This window comes from Mandrillus leucophaeus, unplaced genomic scaffold, assembly GCF_000951045.1.
Source record: "Mandrillus leucophaeus isolate KB7577 unplaced genomic scaffold, Mleu.le_1.0 Scaffold401, whole genome shotgun sequence".
In the NCBI taxonomy this organism is placed as follows: Eukaryota; Metazoa; Chordata; class Mammalia; order Primates; family Cercopithecidae; genus Mandrillus; species Mandrillus leucophaeus.
The window spans coordinates 1,033,161-1,045,529 of record NW_012104266.1 but is presented as its reverse complement, the minus strand read 5'-3'; the positions used below and the strand labels follow the sequence as shown (position 1 = coordinate 1,045,529).

At 47.0% G+C, this 12,369-nt stretch overlaps 1 protein-coding gene across 2 annotated transcripts; it reads left to right on the top strand.

The window, feature by feature from the left end:
- The first annotated feature begins 464 nt into the window (after positions 1-464).
- Positions 465-6,485, top strand: SLC7A3 (solute carrier family 7 (cationic amino acid transporter, y+ system), member 3). 2 transcript variants are annotated; one of them, XM_011992033.1, is made up of 12 exons: positions 465-748; positions 1,728-2,098; positions 2,738-2,896; positions 3,109-3,286; positions 3,487-3,599; positions 3,725-3,947; positions 4,121-4,260; positions 4,360-4,462; positions 5,024-5,190; positions 5,372-5,538; positions 5,886-5,994; positions 6,121-6,485. In XM_011992033.1, exons 2-12 carry the CDS (start codon positions 1,729-1,731, stop codon positions 6,249-6,251), a joined length of 1,860 nt encoding a protein of 619 aa, XP_011847423.1. In that variant the 5' UTR covers positions 465-748; position 1,728; the 3' UTR covers positions 6,252-6,485. The 2 variants fall into 2 exon arrangements, with proteins under 2 accessions (XP_011847423.1, XP_011847422.1); XM_011992032.1 differs by having other exon boundaries at positions 1,704-2,098.
- Positions 6,486-12,369: the final 5,884 nt, after the last annotated feature.

The window sequence follows — 12,369 nt, the reverse complement described above, 5'->3', positions numbered from 1 at the left end:
CTATAGAGAGATTGGGGTCTATAAATCAATCTAGATGGGATTAATTATCTGTATACAGGTGGCTTGAAATAATCTTCCATTTTCCTGCTGCCTGCATTAGAAACACCCACAGTTGAGCGTGAGAGCTGAGGGGTGGGGGTCAGATGTGTAGACAAGCAAGCTAAGGAAGGAAGACTGAGAGTGAGGTGGAGACTCTCCTGCTGTGTTCCGCTTCACTCCTGACACACACATGCACACACGCACCCAACTCCCCCCCATCACACCCCATCTACCTTCCCCATTCCTGCCCAGAATCACTGGTCCTAACAAGGCACAGAGGTGGAAAATCCCATGGGTTCTTTGGCCAGGAAGCCTCTTATTGTCCTGTTCTGACGACCAGCGAGGCAAATGGGAAAAGACTGCCCTCCCCCTTTTCTCGGTCCCCGGCACGTCAGGCTTGTTAGTGAGGATGGGACGCAGTCTCAGGCCCCACGCAATCCTTTCGCAAAGCCAAGAAGTGTGTGTGTTTTGTGTGTGTGTTGTGTGTGTGTGTATTGTGTGTAGGGTGGAGGATTGGGGGTGGGATCCCATGACGTTACCGGCTCCGCCTCCCGGTGTATATAAGGGGCGCTTGGCGCGCAACGACCCCAAGCCGCAGCTTTGAAGCCTGAGCGGCCGAACTCGGCAGCTCCAACCCAACTCGGCTTAACTCCGCCTCACCGAGCCCAATCCAAGGCTCTCTGCTCCCTAGGTTTGCAACAGCTCTCTGGTAAGCGTTGGGGACCCACACGTGTGTCGGAGGGGGGACGGCGAGGGTCCGGGCGTACCTAGCATTCTCAGGCAACCATGGCATGCAGTTGCATCAACGGGGCCGTGACCTGTTGCTGGCGAGACCCCCGCCCCGGGAGTTAGGGCTCCCGTCTCCACCCCAGCTCCAAACCATTTCTAGATGGGGACAGGAAAATCTGGGACCTGAGTCGGGGGGCATCGGGTGGACCCCTTCCTCTCTGCTGAGAGGAGAGTGCAAGCAATCTCGGGATGCCCTGGGGCCCCTTTCGGGGCGCATCTCCAAATCTTTAGATGTCGAAGCCCCGCCTCGCTGTTGATGCTTGCCGGTCAGCCTAGCAGGGCTTGGGAGGAAGTAGGGGAACATTTGCCTACTCCCCTGGGCGACGGCTGCGCTAGTTGAGCAGTGTGGGCTTGGTAAGGAGGGATGGAATTGAGTCGGTGCTCACTTTTAATCTGCAGCAAGGTTGGTCCCCTCTCCTTCTGGGGGGTCTGGGGGCTGTGTCTGTTTGAAGCCCCATGGGCAAGCCCCTGGGACCAGCTCTGTTTAATTCCCAAATAGCCACAGGCCAAGGAACTGACACATTAGGTTTCAGGATTCCTGGGTTGAGATTAGGATAAACCCTAAGAGTTCCTGGCAAGAGAAAGAGACCTAATATTGATTGAGCACTTACTAGGCGCCAGCCATTCTACTTCAGGGGGCTTTCACGTGCCATTTCTGAAATTAGCCCTTCCAGAAACCTTGTAAGGTATTGTAATTCCTACTTGTATATGAAGAAACTGAGGTCAGAGGTAAAGTGACTTGCCTCTGTCCCTTCCATATCCCCCTCCCCATTTCCCAATAGCTCCTTTGCTTGGTGGAGTGGGTCTTGTAATTCGCTTTCCGAGTTTAGGGATAATGAGCCCTATTGAAGGGCTTTTGTCTTGTTTTTCACCAGATCATCCTCTTCAATTCCTGCTAGAATGCCGTGGCAAGCACTTCGCAGATTTGGTCAAAAGCTGGTACGCAGACGTACACTGGAGTCAGGCATGGCTGAGACTCGCCTTGCCAGATGTCTAAGCACTCTGGATTTAGTGGCCCTGGGTGTGGGCAGCACATTGGGTGCAGGCGTGTATGTCCTGGCTGGCGAGGTGGCCAAAGATAAAGCAGGGCCATCCATTGTGATCTGCTTTTTGGTGGCTGCCCTGTCTTCTGTGTTGGCTGGGCTGTGCTATGCAGAGTTTGGTGCCCGGGTTCCCCGTTCTGGTTCGGCATATCTCTACAGCTATGTCACTGTGGGTGAACTCTGGGCCTTCGCCACTGGCTGGAACCTCATCCTCTCCTATGTCATTGGTGAGATATGGTAGGGGAGGGAGGGAACTGCACAGCCAGCAAAGGGGTTTGGGGTCAGGAAATCTGGGTGGAATGGTGAAGCCGAAGTCTTCTTTATATTATTCACAGGCCCTCAATCTCCCTAAATGTGTGGGTTTGTTGGGGGTCTGGGAGGGTTGAAGGTGTGGAGAAATTGCTCATTCTACCCATCTCCGTCCTGGTTTCCTTAATCAAGTGAATGGTTTTGGTTCTTAAAAAGTAAGAATAGGCCGGGTGCAGTGGCTCACGACTATAATCCCAACGCTTTGGGAAGCCGAGGCAGACAGATCACCTGAGGTCAGGAGTTCAAGACCAGCCCGACCAACCTGGTGAAACCCTGTCTCTACTAAAAATACAAAAGTTAGCCGGGCAGAGTGGCTTACGCCTGTAGTCCCAACTACTCAGGAGGTTGAGGCAGGAGAATCTCTTGAACCTAGGAGGCAGAGGTTGCAGGGAGCAGAGACTGTGCCACTGCACTCCATCCTGGGTGACAGAGTGAGACTTGGTCTCAAAACAAAACAAAACAAAAGTAAGAATAGGTGAAAATGGCAGGGACTTGTGTGAGCCTGGGGTCTGGGAAGAAGGGAACTTGACCACATGTTTCTCCCTCTGCTACACCAGGTACAGCAAGTGTGGCCCGGGCCTGGAGCTCTGCTTTTGACAACCTGATTGGGAACCACATCTCTAAGACTCTGCAGGGATCCATTGCACTGCACGTCCCCCATGTCCTTGCAGAATATCCAGATTTCTTTGCTTTGGGCCTTGTGTTGCTGCTCACTGGTGAGGCAAAGAGCAGGATATAATGGTAGGGGGGTTGGGCCAGGAGGGGCTAGGCCCTGGGGCCAGGGATAAGGGTGGGGGATGGGCCTGAGAAAGGCTTAAGGAAGGTGATAATGGTGGGGAAGAAGGAAAGCTGGAAAGGAACCTAGAAGCAGGGCAACAAAGCTTGGACTGAAGACTTTCTGGGAGTACTGAATGTATTTCTCCCACAGGATTGTTGGCTCTCGGGGCTAGTGAGTCGGCCCTGGTTACCAAAGTGTTCACAGGCGTGAACCTTTTGGTTCTTGGGTTCGTCATCATCTCTGGCTTCATTAAGGGGGACCTGCACAACTGGAAGCTCACAGAAGAGGACTACGAATTGGCCATGGCTGAACTCAATGACACCTATAGGTTAGAGGGTCACTCTTAGGAGCTGCAGAGCTGGGAAAATGAAGGGGAAGAGGGAGATCTGTGCTGAAGGATTCTGGATGGGGATGGGAAAAAATGGGAGGCTGGACTTTGAAGACCTAGCTAACTGGTTTGACATTAGAGAAAAGACACAGAGTTGGCTGAACACACCCTTACATTCTCCACCCCTTCTTCCACTCTAGCTTGGGCCCTCTAGGCTCTGGAGGATTTGTGCCTTTTGGCTTCGAGGGAATTCTCCGCGGAGCAGCGACCTGTTTCTATGCATTTGTTGGTTTCGACTGTATTGCTACCACTGGTAACACAGTCATTCCATTCTGTTTGGGGCTTGGGCACAGTGCGTGCCCAGGCTGTATGCAGACTGGGGGTGGTAGAGGAGTGGGCCTGCTTCCCTGATTTAGAAACTTGCAACCCTTCTTGCAGGAGAAGAAGCCCAGAATCCCCAGCATTCCATCCCGATGGGCATTGTGATCTCGCTGTCTGTCTGCTTTTTGGCGTATTTTGGTGTCTCTTCTGCACTCACCCTCATGATGCCTTACTACCAGCTTCAGCCTGAGAGCCCTTTGCCTGAGGCATTTCTCTACATTGGATGGGCTCCTGCCCGCTATGTTGTGGCTGTTGGCTCCCTCTGTGCTCTTTCTACCAGGTCAGTGTCAAATGTTTGTTTTCTTCTGCTGTCAGAGTCTCAGGTTATAGCATTCAGTACCAGAGAATACCCCTTAAAAGGGCTGTGAGGGGAAGGTGGAGACCCTTAAACATACAGGCTTGGGAAGAGAGATCCCCATCAACTCATGCCACCCTGGACATTCTGCTCTCCAGCCTCCTGGGCTCCATGTTCCCCATGCCTCGGGTGATCTACGCGATGGCAGAGGATGGCCTCCTGTTCCGTGTACTTGCTCGGATCCACACCGGCACACGCACCCCAATCATAGCCACTGTGGTCTCTGGCATTATTGCAGGTAACAGACCCTCTTTCCCTTTCCCTTAGTTGTTTTGCCAACTTCTTTAACTTTGCCACTCCTTTCTCTCATTTCTTGTTTCCTGCCTATTAATTTTAGCATTCATGGCATTCCTCTTCAAACTCACCGATCTTGTGGACCTCATGTCAATTGGGACCCTGCTTGCTTACTCCCTGGTGTCAATTTGTGTTCTCATCCTCAGGTGAGACTCTCTTCCTCTGTGTACTGTGATTTGGATTTTTATTCTTGGATGAGGAATGATGGGGATCTGCTGCTCCTCTTTCCTCCTCCACCTCCATTATTCCAACTTTCTTTTTTTCTTTTTTTTTTTTTTTTTTTGAGACAGAGTCTCGCTCTGTCGCCCAGGCTGGAGTGCAGTGGCGTGATCTTGGATCACTGCAAGTTCTGCCTCCCGGGTCCACGCCATTCTCCTGCCTCAGCCTCCCGATTAGCTGGGACTACAGGTGCCCGCCACTGCGCTCAGCTAATTTTGTTTTTGTATTTTTAGTAGAGACGGGGTTTCACCGTGTTAGCCAGGATGGTCTTGACCTCGTGATCCACTCACCTCAGCCTCCCAAAGTGCTGGGATTACAGGCATGAGCCACCGCACACGGCTATTCCAACTTTCTTTGAGGAATCTGGGTATCTCACCCTGCCAAAAAGAACTTCCCTTAATGGTGATGAGAAAGGTTAAGCTGCCTGGGAGAAGATGGTAAAGTGAGTAAAGGTTGTTCTTAATACTGCCATCTTACTTTTGCCTCAGGTATCAGCCTGATCAGGAGACAAAGACTGGGGAAGAAGTGGAGTTGCAGGAGGAGCCGATAACTACTGAATCAGAGCAGCTGACCCTACGGGGACTATTTTGCCCATTCAACTCCATCCCCACTCCACTCTCTGGCCAAGTTGTCTATGTTTGTTCCTCATTGCTTGGTGAGCAGTGGAATTTTTCTGGGGTGGCTCTGAGGTCAGCGTGATTGGGTGGAAGCGTGTGGCATTTGGTGGCTGAGGAAGAACTAGAGAGAGCGCGACTCTCCTTGGAATGGGGTTTTTAATGTCTTAGCATGTTGGTCTTACGAGTTGGTTTTGATGTCTCTCAACTTGACCTTTGAAGCTGTCCTGCTGACCGCTGTTTGCCTGGTGCTGGCCCAGTGGTCAGTTCCATTGCTTTCTGGAGACCTGGTGTGGATTGCAGTGGTTGTGCTGCTCCTGCTGCTCATTATTGGGATCACTGTGGTCATCTGGAGACAGCCACAGAGCTCCACTCCCCTTCACTTTAAGGTAAATAAACTCTCTCTTTTTCCCTTGCCAGCCCATCTTGGGAGAATAGGCTCCAGATATCTTGAGGTTTAATAAAGTTTATAGATATTCTTTAATTGAACATGAAAGGGAAGATATAGGAGGTACCTAGGCCAAAGACGACTTCTCTGATCCTCTTTAGTTCCTTTCCAGTTCCATTTACCCAAACTGCATATTCTTGAAGTCTCATAGGTATGCTAAATGAGCAGCCACTGAAATGCAGAGGACAAGTAAGAGTTGGATTCGCCCTTTTCTGGCCTGCGTAGGATAGGGATCTCTTTCTAGGTCACCCTGTGGTATGTACAAAGAAGATTTTACTTTGCTTTCAGGTGCCTGCTTTGCCTCTCCTCCCACTAATGAGCATCTTTGTGAATATTTACCTTATGATGCAGATGACAGCTGGTACCTGGGCCCGATTTGGGGTCTGGATGTTGATTGGTAGGTATACACTTGGGAAGAGTAGGCTTCTTTGGTGTCCTAGCCCAACTCCTTTCCCTCTTGGTCTCAAGTAGGAGACCTATGAAGCCTTTACACCCCCACCTCACAGCTACCTTTCCCCACTAGGTTTTGCTATCTACTTCGGCTATGGGATCCAGCACAGCATGGAAGAGATTAAGAGTAACCAACCCTCACGCAAGTCTAGAGCCAAAACTATAGACCTTGATCCCGGCACTCTCGGTGTTCACTCAGTCTGACATCGTCACACCTAAATGCTGTCTGGTCCCCTGCACAATAATGGAGAGTACTCCTGACTCCAGTGACAGCCAGCCCTCCCCTGTGATGGTGGTGGTGGATACTAATACAGTTCTGTATGATGTGAAGGATGTGTCTTTGCTATTTCTTGTCTATTTTAACCCGTCTGCTTCTAAATGATGTCTAGCTGCTTACCAACTTTAAAAAATGATATTAAAAGAAAGTAGAAAAATAAACTGTGTCCTGTTTTTTGCTTGCTAAAGATGTAGAGCCTGACTTTTAAGAGTGAAGAGCCTCAGAGAAGGGTCCTTTGTGTTTTCTCCAGTTACCACAAAAGCATCTGCTGTGCCTGCGGGTGCTTCTTGTTGAATCAGGGTTTGAGGAGGGTGGTGTAAATAGGTAGCCATCCGGTCCAGTCACACTTAGAGGAATGGTCTTGAGATATGTTTTCCCCTCATTACACTAAAGTTTAGGCTCTGGATAAGTAGATAGCAACACTTGTCTCTGGGATTGGGGTGGACTCTGATAGCAACACTGACATTGGTTAGGGCCTACACTGAAGCTATTGGCTTCTGTTCCACCTCTTCTAGTTGGACCAGTCCCACACTCCTGTGACTGCCTGAGCATCAGAAATTTTGGCTGGGGTGTTTGGCTGCTGGGAGGGGTGGATAGTCAGGGGATTTGGTAAGGGACCACATATATTAATATATGGGTACTGATTGCTGCAGAAGTAGTAGGAAAATAGAGGTCAGAGCTCTGCTCAGACCAAGAACTATTCACTCATCCATTTATTCAACAAACATAGGTGAAGCTCCTATAAAACGTTAGGTCCTGTGCTGGGTGCTGGGGATACAAATGTGAATAAAACATAATCCCCGCCCTCAAGGAACTCACAATCTTGTGGAGGAGACAAGCAGGTAAACATGACTACAAAACAATGTGATTTGTACCAGGACAGTGCAGAGTGCTATGGAAGCACAAAGAAGGACATGCTTCTGCGTGTCCACTGAGTCTGCAGTAGATGGACTGAGGGAAGGGCTTGGCTGTCAGTGTACAGTGTGCAAGAAATCACGGAAGTATGAGAAAACATTCAAATTGTGTTTGGGGTGTAGCATACAGTTTAATGTGGCTGGAGGGTAGCATATATGCAGCTGTGGTAAAAGATAAAAGGCTGTATACATGGCCTTGTATACTAAGGAATTTAGATGTTATAAGTGTGTGTGCGGAGAAAAAGAGGTGGGAAGGCCAGGTGCGGTGGCTCATGCCTGTAATCCCAACACTTTGGGAGGCTGAGGTGGCTGGATCGCTTGAGCCCAGGAGTTCCAGGTCGGCCTGGGCAATATAGTGAGACCCTGTTCCTACAAAAAATATAAAAAATTAGCTGGACATGGTGGTGCACATATGTAGTCCCAGCTACTCAGGAGGCTGAGGTGGGAGGGATCCCTTGAGCCTGGTAAGTTGAGTCTGTAGCGAGCTGTGATAGTGCCACTGTACTTCTGCCTGGGTGACAGAGTGAGACTCTGTTTCAAAAAAAAAAAGGTGGGGAGCCACTGGACAACTCTAAGCAGGGGAGTGGTTGGATTTGTGAGTGTGAGTCTGGCAGCAGTAAGGAAGATGTCTCGGAAGTGAGTGGGACAAGCTAGAGCAGGAAGATAATAGCTACCATTTATTGAGCATTTATTATATTCCATTACTCTGCATACAATCTCATTAAGTCTTTTCAATAACCCTGTGAAATAGATGTTAAGGTAGTTATTTTTTGCAAATGAGGAAACAGGCTTTAGGTGAGAAATATGCTTTAGGTCACATAATGTAGAAAGGTCAGAGCCAGGAAAGAAGCCCAGTTTTGTTTGACTCTGCAGCTTATACTCTAACCACTATGCAACATTCCTAGTACTAATTGGCTATGTCATTTGGGCAAAATATTTCAGAGTTTTGATCAGTTGCATGCAGAGGGTAAAAAAGAAGTGAGTGACATCTGGGTAAAGTTTCTAGGTGAATGACCAAACCATTAACTAATATAAGGGAGCATAAAAGGAAAAGAATATTTGGAAAATAATAATTCAGTTCCAGGTATGATGAGTTTATAAACATACATGTGCTTTTAGCTTCATATATAGGTGAAGATATACAGTCCTACAATTGAAATTTGGAGCTAGGATAGAGGTCTGGGCTAAAGTTATAGATTTAGGAGTCAACAACTCAGAGGACAAATATAATGTGATAGAGGCTGTGTGGGGCCAAAGATGACCTTTGGGCAAAATAAACTAAATCAAAAGAAGAAAAGTATTTTGCAGCACAAATTGTATAATTTCCTTTATATACAAACAGCTCTTACAGATCAATAGGAAAGAAATGAACAACCTGATAGAAAAATTAGCAAAGGTTGTAAATAGTTTTCAGAAAAGAATATAAAACAGCAACAAATAGAAGAGGGATGCTCAACTTCACTATTAAAGAAGTACACATGAAAACAAACATGAGGTGTTAGTTCTTACCTTACAGACTGACAAACAAATTTAAATGACTAGGCAAAAGTGAGAAAATAAACAAAGTGAGGCAAAAGTGAGGGTAAACAGGCAGTCTCATGCATGATGGTGCTATACATTCTTGTAACTTTTGTGGCAGGCAATTTGATGATAAGAATTAAAAACACATTCCTTTTCGTCTGACAATTCCACCCCACCACCTGAATTTTAAAATTTACATATGCATAGGAAAAAATTTACATACGTATAAGGATGTTTGCTTTTCTTTTTCTTTTTTTTTTTCGAGACCGGGTCTCATTTTATTATCCAGGCTGGAGTGCAGTGGTGCAATCACAGCTCAATGCAGCCTGGAACTCCTGAGATCCAAGAGATCTTCCCACCTCAGCCTCTCCAGTAGCTGGGAAGGATGTTTACTTTTATAGGAATTTAAAAAATTATAGGAATTTTTTAAATTTACATATATATAAACATTATAAAAATTTACATGCATATAAGGATGTTTACTGTGGCATTGTTAATAACAACATAAAACTCGGAAGCTACCTAATGTGCATCAGCAAGAAACTAGTTAAATAAGTTATAATACATTGATTCGAGGAATACTTACGCAGCCATTAAAAGAACAAGAGAACCATGTGTGCCAATAGGTGACACAAAAGACCTTCAAGACACTCTGTTAAGTAAAAATGAAAAAAAAAACTCGCCGGGCGCGGTGGCTCAAGCCTGTAATCCCAGCACTTTGGGAGGCCGAGACGGGCGGATCACGAGGTCAGGAAATCGAGACCATACTGGCTAATACGGTGAAACCCCGTCTCTACTAAAAAATACAAAAAACTAGCCGGGCGAGGTGGCGGGCGCCTGTAGTCCCAGCTACTCGGGAGGCTGAGGCAGGAGAATGGCGTAAACCCGGGAGGCGGAGCTTGCAGTGAGCTGAGATCCGGCCACTGCACTCCAGCCTGGGCGACAGAGCGAGACTCCGTCTCAAAAAAAAAAAAAAAAAAAAATGTTTGGCTGTGTAAAATAATCACACATACCACACTTTGGAAACATTCATGCAGTTGGACACTATGCTTGAAGATGGAATTGAAAATTGCTTTAGGCATGGTCTAATCTTAATCTCCACAAGAAGACAGAGATCACATTGAATCAAATAAGTACAAAGACACAAAATAGAAAATAATAAATGCCTTAAGAGAAGTATGCATGAAGTACCATGAGAATTCATGTGATGAAGTTACTGCAGGGAGTTCTGGGAAGTCTTCACAGAGGTCAAGGCTTTTAAGCTAAAGCTTAAAGAACAGGTAAAATGTGTAATTTAGTGAATTAGAGTGACAGCATCCAGGAGGATGGAATCTTGTGTACAAAGGCAAAAAGATGGGAAAGCTTATAATTCAATTTGCCCAGAGCCTAGGGATGAAGTGGAAAAATAAGGCAGAAAAGGTAGGTTCTAGTGAGACTCTTTTTTTTTTTTTTTTTTTAGGTGGAGTCTCGATCTCTCGTCCAGGCTAGAGTGCAGTGGTGCAATCTCGGCTCACTGCAACCTCTGCCTTCTGGGCTCAAGTGATTCTCCTGTCTCAGCCTCCTGAGTAGCTGGGACTACAGGTGTGTGCCACCATGCCAGGCTAATTTTTGTATTTTTAGTAGAGTCGGGGTTTTGCCATGTTGGCCAGGCTGGTCTCGAACTCCTGACCTCAAGTGATTTGTCCTCCTCAGCCTCCCAAAATGCTGGGATTACAGGCGTGAGCCACCGCACCTGGCCTTTCAGTGAGATTCTTGAAGATCACTAATTCGAGGGCCTGCAACTGAATGGTAATAAGTGTTCGGATGAGTGTTAAGATATGTGAAGGAGGCAGTGGTTCTGTGATTTGGTCAAATAATTCCTTCCACCTCTGCTACCTTGTTATATACTCATAGCCTAGATCTTGCAAGAACACAGGCCTCTGAAATTACTAGTTCAAACGTTAAATTCTCCCCGAAAGATCCTGAGTAGCCAAAGTAAACTTTTTACCAAAAAGAACAAAGCTGGAGGCATCACTCTACTGCATTTCAAAATATATTACAAAGCTATAGTAATTGTCTTGCTTGGAAAAGTTCAAGATTTGGCATCTGGTAGGAACCTCGGGCTGCTTCCACTCATGGCTGAAGGGGAACCTACACGTGCAGAGATTACATGGTGAAAGGAAGCAAGAGGCGTGAGGGGAGGTGCTAAGTTGTCTTTAGCAACCAGCTATCCTGGAAAGTAATAAAGAACTCATTTCCCCCATACCCGGAGGGCGGTAATCTATTCGTGAGGGATATGCCTTCATTACCCAGACACCTCCCATTAGGACCCACCTCCAACACTGGGGATCAAATTTCAACATTAGATTTGGAGGAGAGGCTGAGCGCCCTGGTTCAAGCCTGTAATCCCAGCACTTTGAGAGGCCGAGACAAGAGGATCACCTGAGGTCAGAAGTTCGAGACCAGCCTGGCCAACATGGTGAAACCCCGTCTCTACTAAAAATACAAAATTAGCCGGGTGTGATGATGCATATCTGTAATTCCAGCTACTCAGGAGGCTGAGGCAAGAAAATCGCTTGAACCCAGGAGACAGAGGTTGCAGTAAGCTGAGATCGCACCATTGCACCCCAGCCTGGGCGACAGAGCAAAACTTTGTCTCAAAAAAAAAAAAAAAAAGGGGGGATTCGGAAGAGAAAGGCATCCAAACTATAGCAGTAATCAAGCAGCATGGTATTAGGATAAAAACAGACACATCGACCAGTGGAATTGGATACAGAGCCCAGAAATAAACCCACAAATCTATGGTGAATTAATTTTCAACAGGTGCCAAGAACACGCAAAGGGGAAAGGGCAGTCTTTTTAATAAATTGAGTTGAGAAAACTGGATATCTACATACAGAAGAGTAAAAATGGACCCTTATCCATTATACAAGACTCAACTCATAATGGATTAAAGACTTAAATGTAAGGCTTAAAATTATAAAACTGGCTGGGCCTGGTGGCTCATGCCTGTAATCTCAGCACTTTGGGAGGCTGAGGCAGACGGATTACCTGAGGTCAGGAGTTTGAGACCAGCCTGGTCAACATGGTGAAACCCCATCACTACTAAAAATACAAAAATTAGCAGGCATGGTGGTGCATACCTCTAATCCCAGCTACTTGAGAGGCTGAGGCATGAGAATCACTTGAATCCAGGATGCAGAGGTTGCAGTGAGCCAAGATTGCGCTGCTGCACTCCAGCCTGGGTGACAGAGCGAGACTCTGTCTTAAAAAAAAAAAAGAAAAGAAAAGAAAAAAAAGAAACGAAATTAAAACTACCAGAAGAAAACAGAGGAAAATCTCTATGACATTAGTCTGGGCAGAGATTTTTTTGATATGACCTCAAAAGCACAGACAACAAAAGCAAATGGGGGCTGGGCACAGTGGCTCATGTCTGTAATCCCAGCACTTTGGGAGGCTGAGGCTGGCAGATCAGGAAGTCAGGAGTTTGAGACCAGCCTGACCAACATGGTGAAACCCCATCTCTATTAAAAACACACACACACACACACACACACACACACACAAATCAGCCGGGCATGGTGGGGCGTGCCTGTAATCCCAGCTACTCAGGAGGCTGAGGCAGGAGAAT

Coding starts and splice junctions, on each gene's coding strand:
- SLC7A3 (XM_011992033.1), top strand. CDS start 1,729: ATGCCGTGGCAAGCACTTCGCAGATTTGGTCAAAAGCTGGTACGCAGA. Junction 2,897..3,108: donor CCTTGTGTTGCTGCTCACTG/GTGAGGCAAAGA, acceptor TTTCTCCCACAG/GATTGTTGGCTCTCGGGGCT. Junction 5,995..6,120: donor TGGGGTCTGGATGTTGATTG/GTAGGTATACAC, acceptor TTTCCCCACTAG/GTTTTGCTATCTACTTCGGC.